At 45.2% G+C, this 24,349-nt stretch overlaps 1 protein-coding gene across 1 annotated transcript in view; it reads right to left on the reverse strand.

The window, feature by feature from the left end:
• Nucleotides 1-23,455, reverse strand: part of C26H12orf42 (chromosome 26 C12orf42 homolog) — a 137,910-nt gene extending 114,455 nt beyond the window's left edge. Inside the window, exons 1-2 of the mRNA XM_048418534.3 lie at nt 23,322-23,455; nt 14,044-14,136 (exon numbers count right to left, since the gene is read on the reverse strand). Coding sequence (XP_048274491.3) covers nt 14,044-14,049 — 6 coding nt within the window. The 5' untranslated portion in view covers nt 14,050-14,136; nt 23,322-23,455. The remainder of the gene's footprint in view (nt 1-14,043; nt 14,137-23,321) is intronic.
• Nucleotides 23,456-24,349: the final 894 nt, after the last annotated feature.

Below are 24,349 nucleotides of genomic sequence, written 5' to 3' on the forward strand. Positions count from 1 at the left end.
AGTCTCTCATAACTTCACAATACGTAATAAATTATTACTCTTTCATCCCTTTACGTACCCTGAAAACCCACACATGAGGTTCTGTAGAGGTTGGGGAGCCCTCGCAGAAGTTACGAGAACTTCACCGTGCTTGCAGAGGACCAGAGTTCTGTCCCCAGAACCCACGTCAGGGGGTTCACAGTTGCCTGTAAGTCCAGGGCATTTCGACACCCTCTTATGACTTCAGCAGGCACCTGCACTCATGTACACATGACCCCACACAGATATAACACTGACATATATAAATAAAAATAAATCAATTTAAGTATTTTTTTATTTAAAGACTGTGTAGTAATGCAACCTCTCTGTGCTGCTGCCTTTAAGAAACACACAAGACTGCCTGACATATGTAAGGACACTGTTGGCTTGCTTGTCACATAACCTAGGAGAAATCGTAGACGCAACACTCCACTCACAAGTGAAAGTCACCCGGAGAGGCTGTCCTAAATTTGGTACCTTGACATCTTTGCTTCTTATGTTCTAGGGTCTAGGCCGAGTTCTGGGCAAGAACTGGGCCTGCGGAGCCACTTAGGGGAGTCTGAACTCTGATGATATCTGTCACTTGCCATCTTAGTGAGACCAGGCAAAGTGGCTAAGTTCTGTGAGTCTGAGTTTTTCTCCGTCTTTAGGAAATCATTTGATATCCGGCTGTAAATAAATGACATGCAATTTTAGGTCATTGTGAAAATTAGAAAAACAAAATAGACCAGGACCAGATGGTTTCAATGCAGAATTCTACCAGAACTTCCAGGAAGAGCTAATACCTATACTCCTTAATGTATTCCACAATATAGAAAAAGAAAAGTCACTGCCAAACTCCTTTTATGAAGCTACAGTCACCCTAATACCAAAACCACACAAAGACACAACCAAGAAAGAGAATTACAGGCCAATCTCACTCATGAACATCGATGCGAAAATTCTCAATAAAATACTGGCAAACCGAATCCAAGAACACATTAGAAAAATCATCCATTATGATCAAGTAGGCTTCATCCCAGAGATGCAGGGATGGTTCAACATACGCAAATCTATCAATGTAATCCATCATATAAATAAACGGAAAGAAAAAAATCATATGATCATTTCATTGGATGCTGAAAAAGCGTTTGACAAAATTCAACACCCTTTTATGATAAAGGTGTTGGAGAGACTGGGGATACAAGGATCATACCTAAATATAATAAAAGCAATATACATCAAGCCGACAGCTAACATCAAATTGAATGGAGAGAAACTCAAAGCCTTTCCACTAAAATCAGGAACACGACAAGGCTGTCCACTCTCTCCATACCTCTTCAATATAGTGCTTGAAGTTCTAGCAATAGCAATAAGACAACATAAGAGGATCAAGGGGATTCGAATTGGAAAGGATGAAGTGAAACTTTCGTTATTTGCAGACGATATGATAGTGTACATAAGCGACCCCAAAAACTCTACCAAAGAACTCCTACAGCTGATAAACACCTTTAGTAACGTGGCAGGATACAAGATCAACTCCAAAAAATCAGTGGCACTCCTATACACAAAGGATAAAGAAACGGAGAGGGAAATCAGAGAAACATCACCTTTCACGATAGCCACAAACACCATAAAATATCTTGGGGTTACTCTAACCAAGGATGTGAAAGACCTATTTGACAAGAACTTTAAGCCTTTGAAAAGAGAAATTGAGGAGGATACCAGAAAATGGAAAGACCTCCCCTGCTCTTGGATTGGGAGAATCAACATAGTAAAAATGGCAATTCTACCAAAAGCAATCTACAGATTCAATGCAATCCCCATCAAAATCCCATCAAACTTCTTCACAGACCTTGAGAGAACAATAATCAAGTTTATATGGAAAAACAAAAAACCCAGGATAGCCAAAACAATCTTATACAATAAAGGAACTTCTGGAGGCATTACTATCCCTGACTTCAAACTCTATTACAGAGCTACAGTATTGAAAACAGCTTGGTATTGGCATAAGAACAGAGAAGTCGACCTATGGAATCGAATAGAAGACCCAGATACTAACCCTCAAACCTACGAACACCTAATTTTTGACAAGGGAGCTAAAGGTATACAATGGAAGAAGGAAAGCGTCTTTAACAAATGGTGCTGGCATAACTGGATGTCAACCTGTAGAAGAATGAAAATAGATCCATATCTATCACCATGCACAAAACTCAAGTCCAAATGGATTAAAGACATCAACATCAATCTGTCCACTTTGAACCTGATAGAAGAGAAAGTGGGAAGTAGTCTACAAGATATAGGCACAGGAGGCCTCTTCCTAAGTAGGACCCCAGCAGCACAGACAATAAGAGAAACAATGAATAAATGGGACCTGCTGAAACTGAGAAGCTTCTGTAAAGCAAAGGACACTGTCAGTAAGACAAAAAGGCTGCCTTCTGACTGGGAGAAGATCTTCACCAACCCCTCATCAGACAAAGGTCTGATCTCCAGAATATACAAAGAACTCAAGAAACTAGACACTAAAACTCTAATTAACCCAATTAAAAAATGGGGTACTGATCTGAACAGAGAATTCACAACAGATGAACTTCGAATGGCCAGAAGACACTTAAGGTCATGCTCAACCTCCTTAGCGATCAGGGAAATGCAAATCAAAACCACTTTGAGATACCATCTTACACCTGTCAGAATAGCTAAAGTTAAAAACACCAATGATAACCTATGCTGGAGGGGATGTGGAATGAGGGGAACACTCATCCATTGTTGGTGGGAATGCAAACTTGTGCAGCCACTTTGGAAATCAGTGTGGAGGTTTCTCAGGAAACTGGGAGTCAACCTCCCTCAGGACCCAGCAATTCCTCTCTTGGGAATATACCCTAGAGATGCCCAAACATACTGCAAAAGCGTTTGTTCAACTATGTTCATAGCAGCACTATTTGTAATAGCCAGAACCTGGAAACAGCCTAGGTGTCCCTCAATAGAAGAATGGTTAAAAAAGGTGTGGAACATATACACATTAGAGTTTTACTCAGCGGTAAAAAATAATGACATCTTGAATTTTGCATGCAAATGGATGGACATAGAAAACGCTTTACTGAGTGAGGTAAGCCAGACCCAAAAAGAGGAACAAGGTATGTATTCACTCATAAGTGGATTCTAACCATAATTAAAGGTCTTTGAGCCTATTATTCGTGATCCTAGAGAAGCTAAATAAGAAGACGAACCTGATGAAGATTATTTACCTATCCGCCAGGAGGTAGGAAATAATCAAGAGTCCCAGGTAACCTTGGGTGCATGGGGGGGGTGGGAGGGTTGATGGAAGGGGAGAGGGTTAGAGAGAAGGGAGTAGGGGAGGAATGGAGAAAGCTCGGTTGACCGGGATGGGGGGAAGGGAGGAAGGATGAATGTGGGATCAGGGAAGAATATATTTCAACTAAGGGAGTCATATTAGAGTTTACAGGAAACTTGATTATATATGGGATCCCAGGTCCAAGGAGAGATCCCCAGATTGTTCTCTGGACAGAGGAGGGGGTGCCTGAACCGGCCTTGGCCCGTGACCATACTGACGAATATTTTGCTTATCACCATAGATCCCTCATCTGGCGTTGGATGACGATACAGATGGAGGCCCGCGTTGGAGCACCGAACTGAGCCCCCCAAGATCCAAACGAGGAGCAAAAGGAGGAAGAAAAAGACGAAGGACTGCGAGGGATACTATCACCCACTGATACAAGGGGTCGGATCTAATGAGAGTTTACCAAGGCCAGATGGACCGTGACTGAACGAGCATGTGATCCAACCAGATTCTCTGAATGTGGCCGGATTTTCTGAATGTGGCTGGACTGCAGTCTTTCCGAGAAGCCATTGACAATGACACTGGGACTGGTTTCCTCTGCATATACTGGATTTTTGGGATCCAGTCTGTTTGGATGCTCACCTTCCTGGACCTGGAGTGAGGGGGGAGGAACTTGGACTTCCCACAGGGCAGGAGACCCTGACTTCCCTTGGGGACAAAGAGGGAGGAGGAGAGGGAGGGGGGGAGTGGGAGGGCGTTGGGAGGAGGGGCGTAAATGGAAACTTTTTATAATTTAATAAAATTACAAAAAAAAGAAAAAAGAAAAGTAAAAAAAAAAAAAGAAAAACAAAATAGAATAAAAGCTTCGTGTGGTACCCGGCTCATGGGAATGCTTCAAGGCTGGGAGTTACTGCAATTGGCCGGGATCCTCACATCCCCCTCTCCTTCTAACCCAAACCTTCGGATTCTTAGCTTTTTTTAAGTAGTGTGTTTTACTGATAGTTGTGACCATGGAATCTGTCATGAAATCAGCTGGGTGCCATGGAAATACTGATTGTTTTCATGGATTGGAGTGGAGTAGCATGGAACTGAGTGGAACAAAGCAGAACGGAATGGAGAGAAATGGGGAAAATAAAAATAAATAAATAAATAACACCATACAATAAGATAAAACAGGAAACGTGATGTCTGAGTACACTGTGACTCGTACGTAATGAACACAAAGAGATTGAATAGTTCCACTCAATTTAGGTGTGAGATGGAATGAAAAACATTTCAAAGCCAACCCTAAACTATCCCCCATGGTAGCCTCTAGTACCTATAGAGTTCCTGCTTGAGCAAAGTCCCATACACCCTCACTATTTGTGGAATGTGCCTGCGTCTTCTTGCAGAAATTTAGCAGCTCTAAGGCAGGGCTTGATAGCACGCTTCTCAGATACCAGCCCTCAGGGGGCGGGAAGAACAGGAGTTCAAGACCAGCCTTAGCACCCAGTAAATTCAAGGCCACTATGATGGTGAGACAAACAAAAGACCTTTGAGCAGGTGTGAGCGTGTCAGGATGGCTTAGTGGTAATCAGCCTCTAAGATGCTTCCTGAGGATCCCACTTCTAGAATCCACCTACAGAAGGCTCTCATGTTGCTTCTCCTTGACGGTTCTACAAGAGAACTCAGCAAAGGTAACCAATCAATCATGTTTTACTTGTAGGACTAGATTATTTTGAAAAAAACAACAACAACGACAGCGAAGCTCTCACCTCCTTCTCCCTCTCTTTTTGCCTGGAATAAACAAGTCATCCTGTGCAGGACCCCAAGCCTGGAAGAGGATCCTGCATACTCAGCTTGTTTGGAAACACCTGTCGTACTAGCCAATAGCTGCTAGCCCCTCAAGGACTATCAAAAACTCTATTTTTGATATTGCTATTGGCTGAGCTCGGACACAATGTATTCAATAGCAATAAACGGATAAATGAGTTTATTAAACCTAAGCTGAAGGGCTGCGGAGATGGAGAGGCAGTGAAGTGTTTGCTGGGTAAGAAGGAACATATGCGCTCAAACCATTGATACCCAGATAACAAATAAATTTGTTAAAGGTGTGACCGTGTCCTTGACAGCACCAAGGAGGCAAAGATAGACAGATGCTTGGGAGTCGCAGGCCAGCCTGGCTGCCCAAATTTGTGAGTTCCAGGTTTGGTGAGAGTTTCTGTCTCAGAAAATAAGGTAGAGAACTGAGAAAGAGAAACCCAAGGTTGACCTCTGACGTCCACATGTAGGCACACGTGCATGGGTCCCTGCATGAACATGTTCACACACATAAACACATCACGTGAATAAATTTTAAATACAAATTTAAATACAAATAAACACAGCGCATCCACTAAATAAGTTGCTGGGCCGATTGAAACATCCCTCATCAATATTTCGGGGCTGAGACAAAAGGTTTTGCATTACTATCGGGGACCCTGCTATCTCACTCTTCTGGGTTCACACCTTATCCCAGAAAGCAGTTCCGAGATAAGTACACAGGATTCTCCTCTTCACCTCTCCTAACACTGTCTATGGCCTCTGGGCCCTTGGGCTCATGCTCCCCCTGGGAAAGTACTGGACGACGAGGTGTGAAGCTCTACACCTTAACAAGCTCATGGTGCCCAGTGCCATCATTTTTCCTTTTTACAGACACAGAACTTCGTGTGCGCTCAGCTCAAGATCTCCTAGTTATAACTGTCAAGCATATCACGAAAAGCCAACACCGTGCAGATTTTAGCAGATTTTGGCTTTGGGTTGGCTTCCTATCTTTTGGCAGAGATTTTTTTTCTCTTTTTTCTGTGTATAAATATTTAGCCCTCAGCTTGGGTACTCTACTTCTGTGATGCAGAAGAAAGTATAAAGTGAGACCCAGAAGGGCCCATCCAGAGGCTACAAAATTAGCATATGGAAAAGACAATTGGCAAAGAAAAGGGGGACCCCCCACAGCTGCTAAGGCCAGCTAGAACTCTCTGGAACCCTGGAGCCACTGGTTCAGGCTCAAAGGTGCCCCAGACTGCCTGAAGGTTACTGGGGTCTCCTTATAATATTAAAATGCACAGCTTGGGATGGAATGGAGGATTCAAGATGCCAAGGAGACACGTGATGCACATAGAAGCACCGCATGTATGTTCACAGGTCCCTGCTGGGCGAGCATCCTGCTGCTACTCAAGAAAAGCCCTGTCCAGTTCTGTCTTCTGGGACCCAAGAACCCAGAACCCCTTGGAAGGTGCCCACTTAACTCTGAGATCATCTACATGTTAGGACAGACTCTAAAAAAAACCTAGATTCTTTTGTTTTCTTCTGGAGGACACTGATTGACTTCTAAGCACAGGTATCAACTTGAAAAATCTAAATAATCTACACCAACACTAAGTTTAACGAAGGCAAAAGAAGTTTCCTAGCATATGCCCTGAAAGGGACCTCATCAGTAAGAAGGAGCCTGAATACAGCAATTCGGTGCATTAAATATTTATACTGAATACCATGAATATTTAATAAAAAAGTTCATTCCTTCCTGGTTTTGTTGAGCCTTCCTTCAATAATTAGATACAATAAACAGACAATACAAAAAGCTAACATTTTCAGAGCAGCCAACTGTACCATTTTTTCCCCTTAAGTTTAAAAAGCTCCTTATTAGTCAGATTTGCAGGCATTAAGGCATGCCCTTACGACATGGATGGTAACTGAATGAGTAAGCTTCATAATGCAGATTAGCACCGTGTGTAGCCTGCAGCCCCTCCCTGGAGCTTCTCCCTATTTAACCCCAAGTTTATCTTGCTCTTAACTGAAGGGCAATCTCTCCCATTCTTCGGGTTCAAGAGGTGGGAGCTGCACCGGAATGCTCTTCCACTTGGGCCCACGCAACCAATTGCCTTTCCTGGAGTGTTGGACAGGTTTAGATACAGGACCAGCCCTATGGGGGTGGGAGGTAGGAAAGGTGTCCCTAAGGGCAAATTACATTGGGGTCCCAAATTCAGTTGATGTTTTTTGTAAAGCTAGCAGGTACTAACAAGGAAAGGAGTGTTATATAAGACAGCTTCACACACCAGTCATTGTCTTTCCTGTCTACAGCAGCAGGGCACGTAATACACAATACAGTTTAGCAAGCAGAAAGATGGGCTGGAGAGAAGGCTCAGTAATTACAAGAACACACTGCTCTTTAGAAGACCTTGGAACTCCAGGGGCAGGGAGGTTCAGTGACCTCTCCCTGCCTCCATAGGCACCCACAGCATGTACACACAGGTACACAGAGATCACACGCACACAGACACAGAGACCATACACACACAAAACACACACACAGAACACAGAGAACACACAGAGAGAACCCCCCACATGAACAGAACACACACAGGGAGACCACATACACAGACACACACAAACCACACACCACACATATGCACAGGCCATACATAGACATACACACAAAGACCACATGCACAGACCACACAAACATACACACAAAGACACAGACACGCACATAGACAGACACATACACACATATACCCGTTAAAATAAAATATTTTTAATAAAAAGACACTCTCAAGGAGTGCAAGATCATGAATTCTCTAGAGATACCTTCAATCAGTCCCTGCCTATTCTTCCTGTAGGCAGACTTTTAATTTTTTACATATTTAAATTAATTTATGCAAAGTAGCTACAAACAAGCTCTTAGAAGGCCCTCCTTTTCATTGTCCACGTATATGGTAGTTTAAAGAATGCTCTGCTGTTGGAAAGTGCAGGTGGCTCCCATTATTGGCCAAATAGCACTGCAGTAAAGGCCCTCGTACAGAACGCTTGACCTCGTAGCCCAATAATGTGTGTCAGGTGGGTTCTGAAAGTGGTATCAACAGATGCAGATGCTCATCAATATATCTAGGGCACAGGTCAAGTCAGAGGGCCACTCAGGAGAGCCCGGAATTCAGTGCACTCCACAGCGGCATGGGAGAGAGTCATATTTATTATACATTTCCACCAACATAGAAAGTGCAATCTGTGGTCGTTTGGCAAGCTCATTTCTCAAGTCACTTGTTTTAGTTCACAGCTACAAAATGCCTTGTAACTAGTCTGGTGTGCTCATAAAATCCATATATGTGGCCCATTTGCATAGACGTAAAATGGGTCCTTGGGAAATGTAAGCGACCTCGGAGAGAATGCAATAGGCCAAAGGAGAAATTATCTGCCTGGGCCTCTCTTCCGTGATGAGCTAAACCCCAAGTCCTCTATTTCTCATTCACTCCAGGGTTCCTAGAGGTTTTCAGTAGGATTAAAACCTGCTGTAAAATGTGGCCTGGACAGAAAGGTGGAGAGCATCTTAACAGGCATTTGATAAGTGGTTTGCCTCGCTGCTGTTTCAGAGTCTCCACACATCCCCTGGAGGGTCTCCAAGCATCTCCTGGAGGGTCTCCACATGTCCCCTGGAGGGTCTCCAAGCGTCCCCTGGAGGGGTCTCCACGTGTCCCCTGGAGGGGTCTCCACGCATCTCCTGGAGGGGGCTCAGGGTCTTGTTGATGGTAGGTGTCCAAAGGAAGTCATTCTCAAGGACATACTCAAGTGGGGATGTCACCCAACACATTTCCAGTCTCTTCTTTCTCAACCCTATTGGACTTGTAGAACACAGCCCCGAACTCTTCTTTGCAATGAGCAGAAAGCTCTTTGCTCCCTTCCCTTGAACCTAGGTGGTTCTGACTGCCACAGCCAACTGCGTTTTAAAGTGGTCTGCTCTCACTCTGTGCTAACTGATGAAAGGCCACGGAGCTTCCTCCTCGTCTGCAGGGAAGGACTACTCTTGTAGCCATCTGCCACCACCTGAGAGAGCCCTCTGCCTCGATACCACCAAACCCTAAAGACGTCCGCACCAAATAAAAAGTGGGTAGATGCACTGAAAGACAATTTCAAAGAGACAAAAGCTGTAAGTCCCAGCTCAGGAGGCAGGCATGTGAGGGACTCTCCATCAACCTCAGTCCAGACACTGTGGGCAGCAGAAAACCACAGTCTATGCCTCACACCGTGTGTATTGGCACAAACTCTGCAACGCTGTTTGACAGGTGGGGAAACAGACAACTCGCAATGGCTTTTCCGTTTGAGAAGCCTGTGGGAGCTGAAATGGTTCCCACCACCACCACACACAATGCTGCCATGCAACACCTTATCCTTGAGCACTGAGAAGAGAAGGGAGAAAACAGGGAGCCAAACTGAGGCGAGAGAGAAGGGATGTAAAAGAGAAAATGGATGTCAGAAAACAGTATCTGTCCAGACACAACAAAGCAGAAAGACAGCCAGAAGGAGAGGCCGCACACGTCACCCCATTCCCTTCCCGCCTGCCGTCTCAAGAAGAGTGTCTGGGAAATTCAAAGAAAGATTTATATATCTGCGTACATAAATGCATGTGCACACATCCGCCATGGGGCGGGGACAGACAGACCAAGAATGGCTAATCAAACTGTGTGGAAGCTTTTGGGTCTTTTAATGGAAATAAGCCATGCTATAAAGAACTAGGTTAGCACTGAAATGTAAGATGCACATCTTCAAAGAATTGTCACCCAGAAATACAGCTTAGCCTTTAATTGAAGCCACCACTGCTGGTTCAATTTTGCCCAAAGGACATCTTTCCCCTTATTTCAAGACATCTTATCCACATAAATTCAGAGAACAAATCTGAGTCAAAATAGATTTCCCCTAAACCAGGGCTTGCGAATTCAATAGAGCTAAATGTCCAGGGCTGTACCGTCATGGATCGGGAGGAGGGAAAAGAGCCAGATAATCCTGAAACTTCATAAAATTTTGAATATCAAATAGTAGGCATAGGCAGTGAATAGGCGATGAACTTTCTCTCCTTCGCTCGAAGTCAAAGGATCTCTGAGGAATTCAGAACATTTGAATCTTTGTGTGGCCTTCCCTTTGGTGTATGATTTAGCCAGCACCCTGGAATAGCGAATGTCCCCTCCCTGTCAGTAGAACCATGTAGATTCAAAAAAAGTCATCTTCCATTGAGAAGACAATTGTATTCTATAGAGATGAGAAACAAACGCCCATGACCTGAGTCACCTTCTCCCAGCAGGCTTTTACTTAGGCCCCCTCTGAGTAAACACAACCCAGTCCGGCGCAGTCAATCCCGCCTCCCCACACTGGGCCCCTGCAGTTGTTATTTACCCTTCCTATTAATCTGTCAACGTTCTAGTCAAACACGCAAAAGCAATATGGCGGCCGCATAGTTCGGTTGGTCATTGCTAAGTAACTCAGACCAAAGATGAAGAAATGGAACCCCCCACCCACAAGATGGGAGGCCCAGTGCCATTGCTTGGCAAGGTTCGACAATGCCAGTGCCTGACGATTGTTTTCGGAGTGACTCTGATTTGACACCCCTCCACTGAAAAGGGGATCCCCACAAATGATTAAGTTCAGAATCTAAATTCCAGTCATGTCACTGTCCCTGTCCTTGTAGAGTAAAACTGTCTGGGCACGATGTGGGGCTGGGGGAGGTGGTAGAAGATGTCATTGCCCTGCAGTGAAGAAGCTTGTGAAGAGTTTAGTCTGACAAGCAGATGAGCACACAGCAGAAATAATCTTTGAGCCAAGCAAATTAGAAGCCCTTGGTACACAGCATACTCTGAAAAGAAGAATGTGTGTCCTGTGTCCAAAATGTAACTCAAATGCAGTCAAATATGTTAATAAATTTAATAACTCATTTAATGATACATTTAATAAATCGTTTCCTGACGCCCACCTGGCGGGGCTGTTTTGGAAGGTTGTGCAACCTTTAGGAGTTGAAGCCTCACTGGAGTGGACAGCTAAGCCCAGAACCCCCTCCTGTCCAGTCTTGGCTGTCTGACCTCAAACACATTGCCACTAGCTTGCCACACAGCCCTGCTCTCATGCCTGCTCCGTCATGTTGGGTTGCATCTTCTCAAACTGTAAGCCAGCCAAAACAAACCCCTGCTCCTGGAAGCTGCTTGTTTTCAAGCATTCGGTCAACAGCGATATGAAGAGTAGCTGATACGGTCTCGACACAAAGTTACAAACCATGATACGGTCTCAACACAAAGTTACAAACCATGATACGGTCTCGACACAAAGTTACAAACCATGATACGGTCTCGACACAAAGTTACAAACCACCACCTATATCCCACTAGAATTAGCACTAAAGATGGAGCCCGTCTGACGTTCTAGCCCTGCTGACACAGCCAAAATGTAATCCACTGAAAGACAAGGGAAAGCCACGACTGTCTAAGCCGCACCCTGATGAAAAAGTGGTGTGTGCATTCCCCTGCTGTGTTTCCAAGACGTGGTCGGAATGGGAAGAGTGGGTGACTGATCACAACTATGGGGTGTCAGAGCACAGCACAGCAAATGGACAGGAGTATGGTTGGAATCAGGCTGAGGGGGGTACTAGGTAAATTTTGCCATGTGGCTATTTAGTATTTAGCTATTTGATTCCTGACGTAAACAACCACTCTGACATGTGTCTGGTTCACCTGTGTCTACATCACACGCTCATCTCGACTGCCACGATACTGAGAGACCGTAACCGGGCTATCTCCTCAGGACTAGTGGCAGCAGAGAGGAAGAGTTTACAAAAATGAGATCCGGGTGAAGGGAATGTTCTTGGTGGGTAGACAAAGCAATATATGCTCCAGGACTTCATGGGGTGGAAAGATTAAATAGAAATATATATATACATATATATATACACACACATATATATACACACACACACACATATATATACACACATATATATATATACACACACATACATACATCTGCATATATCCATGAAGGATTTAATAGTTTATGATACACTATAATGAATAACAGTAGATATTCTGTTAGTGGCAGCAAAAATGATGGTACTTTCTCTTGTCATGATTATTATCAATCTCTGTTCTTAAAAATATCAAGTAATAGGGCTATTTATGAAAGGACACCAAACAGTACATATGAGACCATCACCGACTAGTGTCAGCTTAAATCTGACCACTAGAGTAACATAATCTCTTTTTATTACTAAAATATATTTTTATTGACTGATACTATTCTATTCTTTTAGAAGGAACACAGGGGCATATAGTAATCTTCAAAAATTACAAATTTTGAAATGTTAAAATGGACATTTTAGTCTTTCACATAAACCAATTCCTCATAAAACTAGATTGCCCAGCAAGCTTTAGCTTGTATACATAGGCAGGTGGCTACTACAAGCCTGGACGCCAACTACTACCATTGCCTTGTGACCGCTGAACCTCGCCTTTCTACACCATGGTATAGACCAGCTCAACTGTCTCCACTCAACAGCAGAAGGCCAGGGCTAACCCAGGAGAAGAAAAGCCCATGGCTCTAATACTTGGAACTGACTCCAAGAAGCCACTGGTTACAGAACGTATGTGTGCCCTGGCTTTTCTAAAGGCAGGGTGGTGATGTGACATTTTCCACACAGGATTCTCTGGCACGCCCTTCCAAAGAGCATCTCTATGCTGTGTGGCAGCTCGCCTCCGTAAAATACTGCATTGTGACCCAGCTTACTGAAAACCACAGCCTGTCAAGGGGCAGAATTGCACGGATTTGTTTAAGCTGTGTGTCGGACCCTTGGCTAGTTTCTGGGTGGCACCAGAAGCAAAACTGGCCCACGCCTCGCCTTCAGCAGGAGGATTCCCCCAACAGAAGACAGACGTTCTATGAAGAAAAATGAGGGGCAGTATGAAGCTGGAGAGCACAGGACAAATTTGAGACACATGGTTCACTGAAGGCCCCCTGGGCAGAGAGATGAACTAAGAGTGTAAGCCGTCTGCCCCATGGAGAGTAAGTACCACAGAGGCCAGGTTGTGGCGAGACAGCCAGCAGAGAGCAAGCAGAGATGGGAAGTGATGTCAGCTGTTCCCTTCCTTCTCAGCACCCCTCCAGGTGCATGCTCCCTAACCCCACTGTCTGAACATGGCACCTTCTTGACCCAAAGGAACTTTGCAACTGTAATTAGTTAGGGTAAGGTGGGATTAGCCTGGGGGAGCTCAAGGGCCCTGAGCTGTCTAAGGATGAGGCAGAAGAGGCTGGGTCAAGGCCATGCGAGAGGGACTCAACCTGTGGCTGCCGGCTTTGATGAGGTGAAGCAGCAGGGGCCATGATTGGGTAGGGTCGAGAAGCTGACCGTGATGGAGAAGTGGAAAGCCTTCGGGAAGGACCAGAAGACACTCAGTACTCAATTTTTAACCCAAATGATGCGTTAGGCGAGTGCCCTTCAGGGCTAAAAGTCTTTTAAGCCGAGGGGTTTGTGGAGATTTGTTCCAGGAAGGGAGGAGATGGTGTCCTCCTCACCAGCTCAGCTTTCTTGCTGTCTTTACACAACAGCAGATTTTTTTTTTTACCTTTCTGTTCAAAACATGAACTTATACGACTTAGGGACACCATCAGGTGCTTTAACTCCATACATCACCCCCGTATGGCATGGGATACCTTAGCAAATACGTAAAAGAATATCCAAGAAGGTGAGGGCCGTGTTTCCAGTTGCTTAACAGACATGTAATGTCTAGTTGGAGTGGGGAAAGACTGTATGTTCTAAAGGCATGCTCAGGTATGCTCTCTCCTGCATATTTCACACATCACTGCAGGCAAGTGGGTACATATTTCAGACCGTGATACCCATAGTATTGCTTCAAGAATCAAAACAAATGGTTGACCTGTAGCAAACTCGCTGATCAAAAAATAAACAAATGAACCAAAAGCTCTACCTGCATCCTGTTGAAGGGTCTGGCATTTAGTTAAATGCTTCTCCCATCCCTCCAGACCAGTCACTTTAGGTGTCCGGCTGTGAGTTCAATCTCCTGTAACAACAGATGGAGAAAAGACCAGCTACAGTCATGTATCTGGCTACAATGGCGTACCTGGTTACAATGATATAACAATAATATATTAATATACTATGTCATCCTACCTAAACCATGTTACTTCTTGATAATGAATTCCGATAAAACTTCATACTTTTCAAAATGTAAGATTATTTGTTTATAAGAAGGAGATTCCCTGTTCTAGGGAATGCTAGGGTTTGTTACATTTTGTTGGTTTTCTTTTATTTCTTGTATTGGGATCTTCTCTCCCCCCCACCTTTGGCAAAGGGAATAGCTATGTAGCCCAGACTGGCCTCCAATATTGGACTTAGTTACAAGTATATGCATTTTTCAAATCATTTCCAGGGTATAAAATGCAGTTGTATGGCTTAACATCCTCAGGACCATTAGGTAAACCTTTAGAAATGTGCTTATAGACCAAGAGAGTCCACCAATCCAAGGGCTGAAAATATCTTGAGACAGCCTCTGAGGCTTAGAGCAGAAATTCCCTGCTTTGGTGTTTCCATCAATGTGTTTGTAAAGTATCTTATCTTGTTTTATGACTTTATTCTGTACTCTTAAAAGCTTCATGAAACTAGTGCCTCACGGTCACTCATATTTGGCTCCAGATTAAGCTATCTCTTACCCCCTTTGGGGGAGAATCTTAAACTGCAAACTAGCTAATACTTTCATTTTCATGCTGAAATGTGTGTCTGTAGATTACTGAGAATGGTTGTATATCTTGCTAACGTTAACAGCTGTTCTTCCTTCTTCCTTTCGGAGATCTAAGCCTTGAGCTTTCTCCTTACTGCACCAGCTTGCATTTGCGCTAAGTGAAGCTGTGACGGTGCCCATGGCTGTTTTCCCCCAAAACAGATGACTTAAGAAGTCAATATCGTAGGTCTACGTTTGTGTATCCCTCACTGTGGGTTCTGGAAGATTCTAGGACTCACAGCGTGTTCTAGGTAGACAGGAGAGGCCTACGGAAATTGGGGACGACTCTGATCAATTGAAACGTCTCAGAAGGACAAGCCCTGTCTACGTCTCCAGTAGCTTCCTGTGCTTCCTACTTGTACTCATCCTTAGCAAACAAGTTTGCATTTGTAGTTCTGAGTCTTGAATCCGAAGATATTTCTGTTACAGAAAGCAAGATAGGAAAGTGTCTGTGGAGGGCTGAATAACTAGGAAGGAAAAGAATGGGGTACAGAAATCACACGGGGTAACACGGACACATCAACAGGTGCTCACATTCAAGCAGGGGAGGCCCCAAACATTCAGTCTGCCCACAAGTTGGATAGTCCTTTTTGTTTTCTGATATTTAAAAGAAATGTTGTATTTTGATGCTCAGGTATAAAGTGTGCCGGATTTTTTAAAGGGTTTTGTAGATGTCTTTATAAGGTTAAGCAGACCCCCTTCCATTCACAATTCGTAAGGGTTCTTGTTTTTTTATTTTAAACTTGGAACAGATGGTGAATTTGGCTCAGTGTTCTCTGCATGTTTTAGGATGATCATGTTTTCATTGTTAACCTGCTTGTGTGATGTCGTGCTATCAAAATTCATGACATTAAGGCAGTAGAGCATTTGTGGTCATAGCGTGTTCCTTTTCAGTGCTGGGATGCGTTACAATCACAGTATTCATTTTATTTTATTTATTAGTGATCATGAGTGAAGTTCATTCTGCCCCCACCTTTATAGCTTTACATTTTCATCAAGGTTTTGCTCATCCCATAAAAGGACTTAGGAGATTCACTTTTCCAAGCCCCTGGTAGGAGTTTGTATATTGTTGAAATTTCTTGTCTCTTAATATACTTGAGTAACTATTGATTTAAAAAAAAACACCTTATTCTCATTGTTTTTGGTTTTGCTTCGGGTGTTGCATTTTGTTTGGGAAGCATAGTCTTTTTATGTAGCCTTGGCTACACTACAACTCACTGTGTGGACCAGGCTGGCCTCGAACTCACAGAGATCCACTGGCCTCTGCCTCCTGAGTGCTGGGTTAAAGGCGTGCCCCACCACTGCCCGGCTGGAGAGCCCCTGAACCAGGAAACCCACTACTTTGTACGCTAACTTAAAGTTTTCATGCTAACAGGAAGAGGCAACCTATAGCCATCCATTCCTCTTCCGAGAGAAGGTCCTCTCTCTGCTTTTGAACCGAGGGACGCATCGACACCAGATTCCAAAGACACATTTCTAAATTCTCTCCCTCTCAGGCTGCATTTCTGAAGGGTGCATTTCCCTGGAAATCTCCTGTCTTTTTTTTTTTTTATTCTTGAACTTGAACATTTCTATGTCTCATCTTGAGTGTTCTCCCCAGTTTTATTAGTGAGAAGTGTTGATTGCAGTCAGTGACCTTGTTCGTTGCAATGGGCTCTGCCACTTATGTCTGCTCATGGCTGCCTGAATTGCTTTCAAATGTCAGAACACTCCCAATCAATAGTGACGGCTTCTGATTTTGTCGCTCTGGCTGATGAGCCCCTAGTATTTTTATTGCTAACTATGACAATGAATACTTTGTTATCTCAATGGGGTAGAGTAGGGGAAGATAATAGGGGTAAGAATGCCTAAAATGTGTTGTATCCGTGTATAAAACTGCCAAAGAACACATTTTAAATCTATTTTAAACTTTTATAAAGATTAACTACTATAAAAAAATAATAAATAAATTGTTTAAAATTTTGAGTGGTAGTTCAGGCCTGGAGGATCTCTGAGTTCAAGGCCAGCCTGATCTGCAGAGTGAGTTCCGGGACAGCCAGGGCCACACAAAGAAACCCTGTTTTGAAAAACAAAAAAATAAGTTTTAAAAAGAATAACTATTTGGCTCAGTGGTTAAGAAATGGCTCACTCGATGCTCTTGCAGAGGACCCAAGTTCAGTTCCCAATTCCCACCCACATGGTGACTACAGCCATCTGTAATTCTAGTTCCAGAGGCTCTGACGCCCTCTTCTGGCCACTGTGGGCACTGCATGCACATAGTGCATGAACATGCATGCTGGCAAAATGCACATGCTTAAAATACAATTTTTAAAAAGAATTATTGCACGTGTGTGTCTTAGTTGGGGTTTCTGTCGCTGTGTGAAACACTGACCAAAAGCAACCTGGAACCTTTGGATCACACCATTTCTGAGGGAAGCCAGGGCAGGAACTCAAGGCAGGAACCTGGAGGCAGAAACTGAAGCGGAGGCCATCCAGGAACTCTGATTTCTCCTCATGACTTGCTCAATCTGCTTGCTTATACTCCCGAGACCACCTGCCCAGGGGTGGCATGGCCACAGTGGGCTGGGCCCTCCCATATCAACTGTTAGGTTAAGAAAATGACCCACAGGCTTGACTACAGACCAGTCTTAGTCTCCCCTTCTTCCCAGATGGTGGTCCCCTTGTCAGATAACTTGAATTTGTGTCAAGGTAACAAAACTTAACTAGGACATATTTTATGTTTAGTATTTAATGGGATTCCTGGATGATCTACTTGTTTACCCTACGACTGTGATACTTTTCCAGAATCTTTAATGCTAGACCTCATTAAACAAAACCCTCTTAATATATCCCATGCACACTCATTAATTTAATGTACTCATGAAGCTTTCAAAACAGTAACATATATTTATGAGCAAAATAGCTTGTTGGCTTTGTTTTATTATTCTTTTCCCAGTTAAAATATCATGAACTGGGAAAATTTCATCAGCTTTTACATCCATAACGTCCATGACTAACTTGTGTTTATGTAAAACATTTCAAAATCCACTTCTTGCTGTTTGTTTTCGCAGCGCCGTGGATCAAGTACTTATGCACATTAGGCAAGTGCTCTACCCTGAGCTACATCCTCGGCCCCAAAGAACACATGTATGTGTAAGATTACCAAAACTCAACGCCCTTTTTGGAGTTAATTATTCCAAGGTATATTTTTTCATCGCTGCCATTACCGTAGCTCTAACCAGGTCTTCCATCTCTTCTTAAGTTAATTCTAATTATCTTTCCCATTAATGTGATGGTTTTGGGGGGCTTTTGATTGCATTGTGATGAAATCTTGCTTGGTGATTTCTAAACGTTTGAAAGCTCTTTTACACACTAGACCAAGAGAAAGTTAGTTCCTGCATTCTGTTTCCTCGCAATGATTTCCTCCTGAATGTTTCCTTCAGCTGTGCTCTCTAGAGGAATACTGAAACAAATACCAGGGCAGTAGAGATGGTTCCGTAGTTAATAACATGGCTGCTCTCGCAGAACAGTAACAGCCTCTCTCTGGGCCTTTGCCGTTGTCTTGGGTCCTGTTCAAATCCCTGTGCCCAAATGACCACTAACAACAATCTATAACTCCAGTTCTAGGGGATCCAATGCCCTCTTCTGGCTCCAAGGACACTGAACATACATGTTACAAAAGTATACATGCAGAAAAATACCCACAAAACAGTAAAAAGAATAAATCTTAACCTGGTGTGGTGGTCCACGCCTTTAATCCCAGCACTCAAGAGGCAGAGACAGGTGGATCTCTGAGATTTCAAGGCCCAGCCTGGTTTACAGAGTTAGTTCCAGGATAGCCAGGGCTGTTACACAGATAAACCCTATCTCTAAAAAAAAAAAATCAAATAAATAAATCAATCTTTAAAGAACAGACCTATTCTTTCTTTCAGCAGATAACAGGAATAGAGACAGAAGAAAGCCTGCATCTATTGAGCTAAATTTACCAGGACCTTTCGAGAAAAAGTGGTGAGGGGATTAGCGATGACTCTGTAGTTAGGAGCGTTGGCTGCTCCTTCAGAGGATCTGGGTTGGATTCCCAGCGCCCACAGGGCAGCTCACAACAATCTGTAACTCCAGCTCCAGGGGATCCAACACCCTGTTCTGGCCTCTGCGAGTACTTCACCCCACGTGGTACACATGCATACATGTTAGCAAAACATTCATACACAAGAAACAAAAATAAATGTTTTATAAAAAGAGAGAGAAATGGAGTAACAGCCTCTCTCTGAGTTTTTGCTGTTGTCTTGGGTCCTGTTTTACTCCCCTGGGTCCAGATGCTCACACCTAGCATCACACCTTGCTTCTCCATGACAGCCAGACTTTGTGGATGCAGTCGTTAGCCCTGCCATCCAGCTCCTGTGCGTGTAGGGTGTCTTCCATCGGTTTTGATCACCAATAGCAGGAAGCCCATTTTGGCTTAAAACAGAGACCTCATTCTCCAGTTCCTCTTTCTCAGGAGCTGCACTGGGTCCCCTTGCATACATCAATAAAGCTGACAAACTGATAAGCAAAACAAAACACACCCTCAATCTATAACGCAGGACTCCGAGGGGAAAGAGAAGGTATGAGGGCATGCCCTGAAAAGTCCCGCACCCAGGAGGCTGAGGCAGGAAAGTTTCAAGCTTAGCCTGGTCTGCGTAGAGCAGAGAGAGGGGTAGCGGGGAGGGGAAAAGAGAGTAAGAAAAAAAAATGCTTACTGAATTCTCAAGATAATCTTTAGCCTACTGGAGATGCCTTTCCATTCTCAATTTTAGGGGTGTGTGTGTGTGTGTGTACTCTTAAATAGACTTGCCAGTCATTTGCATGTTGTTTCTCAAATTCAAAAGCATTGCGGAAAGCGGCTACGATCACCTTAGCATGCCGTTACAACTATTTGCCCCAAAACACCTCCAGGCCCGTGGCACACCTTCTTCTTGTTTCTGTCCGTCAGCCTCTTTCCTCTCAGCAAGGGTTTCCTCTCTGCTCTGGTTTATAGGTTCCTATGTGTTCACTCCATCCATCCACTATCGCCCTCATGGTTCCTTTCCTAGCCCCTGACTTCTCAAGACTTCCTCTGGATTGCCTGTCAGATTGAATTAGCATTTCCAGTTCCAGTGCCGAAGGGGCCTAGCTCATCTCTTTATGTCACGCCCCATCCCAGGTCTCCAGGAAGCCAGAGAATGACCCTCCCCTCCCTCCAGAAGTCAGCTGTTTGACCCTACGCCCACCATAGCTCAAACGTAACACGCTGAAACGGAAGACTTGACATACCCACCACACGCTGGTTCACGCCTACCTTCTCCATAATGTGCGCGCCACCCACTGAGCTGTCCGGCCCCAAGAGGTTGTCCTTGCTGCGGCTCAGTTTCTTCAGCCCAGCCACGCATTTTCATTCCTCGGATCGCATCAATTTTCCCTAATACAGATCCAAAGCCATGCATTCTCTTCACTTCTGTTAACACAATTTACTCCAAGACGCCATAGATGCTTTGTCTAAATGACTAAGGTGGCCTTCCGACAGTTCTCTGTCGGGCCATAGCATGTCTAGTCCTGCCATTCAGTCCACAAGGACTCCACTATCATGATCAGTGTCCATTATAAAAGAGTTTGAGGCCCCAGGTTCATTCTCGTTCTTTCTCTCTCTCTTTCTCTCCCTCTCTCCACCTACCTTACCTATCTCTCCCTCTCGTTTGCTTAGCTGACCCTTGCCCATCAGCCTTCCTCCGTGGTATAAGACAGCCCAATGCCAAGAGCCACCCAGGCTCTTGAAATCGGCCATCAGAACTGCAAGCCAAATCGTTCACCAATTCATTCATCCATCCATCTCTGCAGCATGCTGTTGTAACATCACAAAGCAAACTAATGTTCCAGAGAGCAGTAGTGATCATCTTGAACCGCCAAGTCCAGTCAGGAAAATCCCTCAAGATCCTCGCCAGCTCTCTATTTCAGAATAAAAGCCTTTTCCTCCCCCAGGTCCAACAAATGGCCTTCCTAACTGACCCAAGCCAATCTCTCTAGCTTCATCTCAAAAGTCTTCCCGCTCCCACAATGCCCCAGCCTCACAACCTTCTGACAGTGACTTGAGACCCTGGCAGCGTCTCTGCTGGTCACATGGCTGTTTGCTCCCCTGCTTCTTAACCAGTTTCAGGTCTCAGCTGACTCTGGCCTCTTTTAGTTGTCCTAAGGGAAGAGACTCTCACCCAGTTCAAAATCATCGCCTCACAGTGTTATCTGCTTTCCCATCTTTCTAACTCCCTGGGAAGGAGACGACAGAGAACAGAGGGAAGTCAGAATGGGAAGCAGGGAAAGAAAACCTCCAAACAATAAGACTAAATCACTAGGAAGATAAGCAGCCAGGTGTGGTGGTGCACATGCTTAATGCCATCACTCAGGAGAATTCTCTGAGTTCAAGACCAGCCTGTCCTATGTGGCAAGTTTCAGGACAGCTGGGGCTACATAGAGGGACCTTGTCTCAAAAAAAAAAAAAAAAAACCAAAACAAAAATGCAAACAGTATTCATCTTCTAATTAAACATCCTAGCCACTTCTTTCTATGTGCTCAGAGATGGTTACTAACTTTCCTAGCTAGGAGGCTTGTATAAATTGACTCTCTTTGAATTCTAGTGAATTCCACTAGTTTCAAGAATTTAGCAGAAACACCAGCTCGTATTAATAAGAAGCATTTGAGAAAGTCCATAAGGGCCCTCAGAAGAGCTGCTTTTTTTTTTCCTCCTGGTTGTAAGTTTGCGTCGCATGGACCTAGGACATGTTCTAAGATAAAACAACTCTCTGCTACAGCCTTGAGTACACGAGGCGTCCGGTTCCCAACAATACCCCGGCCCTCTGGCCCCGCTTTGTCCTCCAAAATGCCGCTTTGTAAATCACAGGTGTTTGTGGGCAGAAAGGCCATCGGAGGGGAGTTTATTGTGCGTTCTTTCTGTCCCGCTTGTTCTGAACCTGTTCAGGGAGTGCTTCATGCCACACACCAAATCTCCATAAAAATCAAGAAACAAGAAGTTTTCTGTAGGCCCGCCCAGCAGCCGCACTATGACATTAGTTTCGACAGCTCTGTGACCCGTATTGTCTCAACTTCATTCACGAGTCTCTTTTTCGCTTTCTTTTTCCATTGCTTTTTTTTTTCTTTTTAAAGCCTTTATTGGCATTTGGCATTTTTTTTATCTACTGTAAAATAAAAAGGAGAAGGATGGCTTTTTTTAAAGCGCTCTGTGTGACAGTTATAAAAAGAGAAAGCGCTATCTGCGGTTACTGTAGTAATGGTTTAAAGGAGGCGGGGTGGGGGGGAGCACCTGCAAATCAAAGAAAGATACTGTGGCACCGTCGTCGGACGCCCCCCTCTTCTCTTAAAAGTTATTTCGTGGCCATTATAGAGTAGGCCGGGCAATGAATTTATGTGACAGCTATGAGGTACGGTATTAAAATTGTGAAGAGTGCCTAGCGGTTTTCCTGCCCTTCCTATAAGATAGCCTCAATTTGCCACACAGCGGTGAATAGGGTACAGAAGGGGGGGGTGTGTGTCAAATGAATGGGAGGAGGGTGTGTGAATGGGAGGGCTTCCCAGGAGGGGTAGTACCGGCGTCACCAGAGAGTGATTTATTTTTGAACTTCCAGAAAGGAAAGTCCCGAGAAGCAGCAGCCTGAAAGGCCCTGAAGCATTGGGGATAAGGGGGTGGAGGCGGAACGGGGGCGGGTGTCTTGACACATTTTGCCATGCCAGTGCCGGGTCTAGAAGCGGGGATCAAGGCTGGGCTGTGGTAAACCCATTCCTCCAGTCTGCCCAGATCAACCATGAAATGCCAGCAGGGAGTAAAAGTGGTTCCTGCTACTGCAGAATGGGAGAAAGGAGAGTGTGGAGGGTGGGCAATCTTGATCCGCTTGGAGAGAGTTCGGAGACAGATGAAGCGCGCTGGGTGTGCGATAGGGAAACTTCAGATGCGGGGATTTGGAGAGGGCATTCAGGGAAAAAAAAAATTGAGGTGAAGTGACAGCAAAGGACAGGGGGCGTGCCCAGGGCGCCCGGCCCCGCCCCAGACCCCTCCCCCGACCCCTATTAGCATGCGGGCAGCGCGGGCCACGGGGCGGGGGCGGCGCAGTGGGATCGCGGCGCTGGGCGCATTGTGGGCCGCGCTCGCCTCCACGGGGGACCATCTGCTCGCTGTCAATGCATCACCTGCTCGTCTGGGCCGTCGCCCGGACAACCGAGGGCGGGGGAGATTAAGGAGCGTGTGCGTCTTGGTGTGGGTACGGGAGGCGGAGGCGGGGGGCGGGGCGCAATTCTGTCGCCTCTACCCCGGGGACTGGTCAAGCAGGGTGGAGGGGGATGACGACCACCGGGGACGATCGGACTCCGCTGCTTGCCGCCCCACGGCCCCTCCCGAGAGCCACCCCCACCTGAGGTGGCTGGACTCTACAGAAGCCAAAAAGCACAGGGTCCCTCACTGAGCAACCCACCTCCTTGGTGACCAGACCAGACCCACGATTTCCTCTTCTACCTGTCTACCTGCAGCTGCAGAGGCCCTATCCTGTGCTCACCGCAGACACCTCCAAGCGAGCTGGTGCCACACTGCCCAACTCTTCTGGGCACCTCTGGGTGTGGTTCTGAGAGCCCCTCAGTCTCCAGGCAACCACAATGGGGCCAGCATTGCCAGTAGATCCTGCCCCGCCCCTGCCACAAAAGTCACAGAGGGCGTCCACGTCTCTTCTCTACCGCCCAGCACCAAAGCCTGGACAGGCCTTCAGCTTAGGAATACGAGTGTCACCTGCTGATCTTTCGACAGAGTTGGTTTTCCACGAAGGCCTTAGTTCTAGGAAGAAAGAAAGAGAGAGAGAGAGAGAGAGAGAGAGAGAGAGAGAGAGAGAGAGAGAGAGAGAGAGAGAGAGAGAGAGAGAGAGAGAGAGAGAGAGAGAGCAAGAAAGAAAGAAAGAAAAAACCTGCTGAAGTCCCCTGCCAATCCAGGCCTCTCTCCCTTGAAAAAATTCAAGTTAAAAGGATAATGGCACTGTAGCCAACAGCAGGGGGCAGAGCGATGCTGTATTTGGGAACAGGGCCCATTTCCCTCTGCCTTTGAGGCACAGACCGACTCTCTGGTTTAGAAACTCTCAAGAAATTCTATTCCAACCAGTCCAGGGTTTAGCTGCTCCCACAAAGGTGGTTCACATATGCAGCCAAGCAGAGAAAAATCTATAAACCCTGCAAAAGATTCCAAGCACTGCGACCCAAAGCCAGGGCTGGCGTAGGTTTGCTTTTTATCTGGGTTTTGAATCTGGTCTGGGATGGCAGTGGTTGGGTTTCTGAGACAGGGTTTCACTGTTTGGCACCCCATACTGGCCTCGAGCTCACTAGCCTGGTGTAGAACTGAGCACTGTGTCGCTTAGGCTGGTCTGGAACTTGCCAGGATCATCCTATCTGAAGTGCCCCAGCTTAGGAATTAATTACCCACACATGAGTCTGCCCCCAACTAATTAAGCTTTTGTTTGTA

Source organism: Myodes glareolus, chromosome 26 (assembly GCF_982192425.1).
Source record: "Myodes glareolus chromosome 26, mMyoGla1.1, whole genome shotgun sequence".
Lineage (NCBI taxonomy): Eukaryota > Metazoa > Chordata > Mammalia > Rodentia > Cricetidae > Myodes > Myodes glareolus.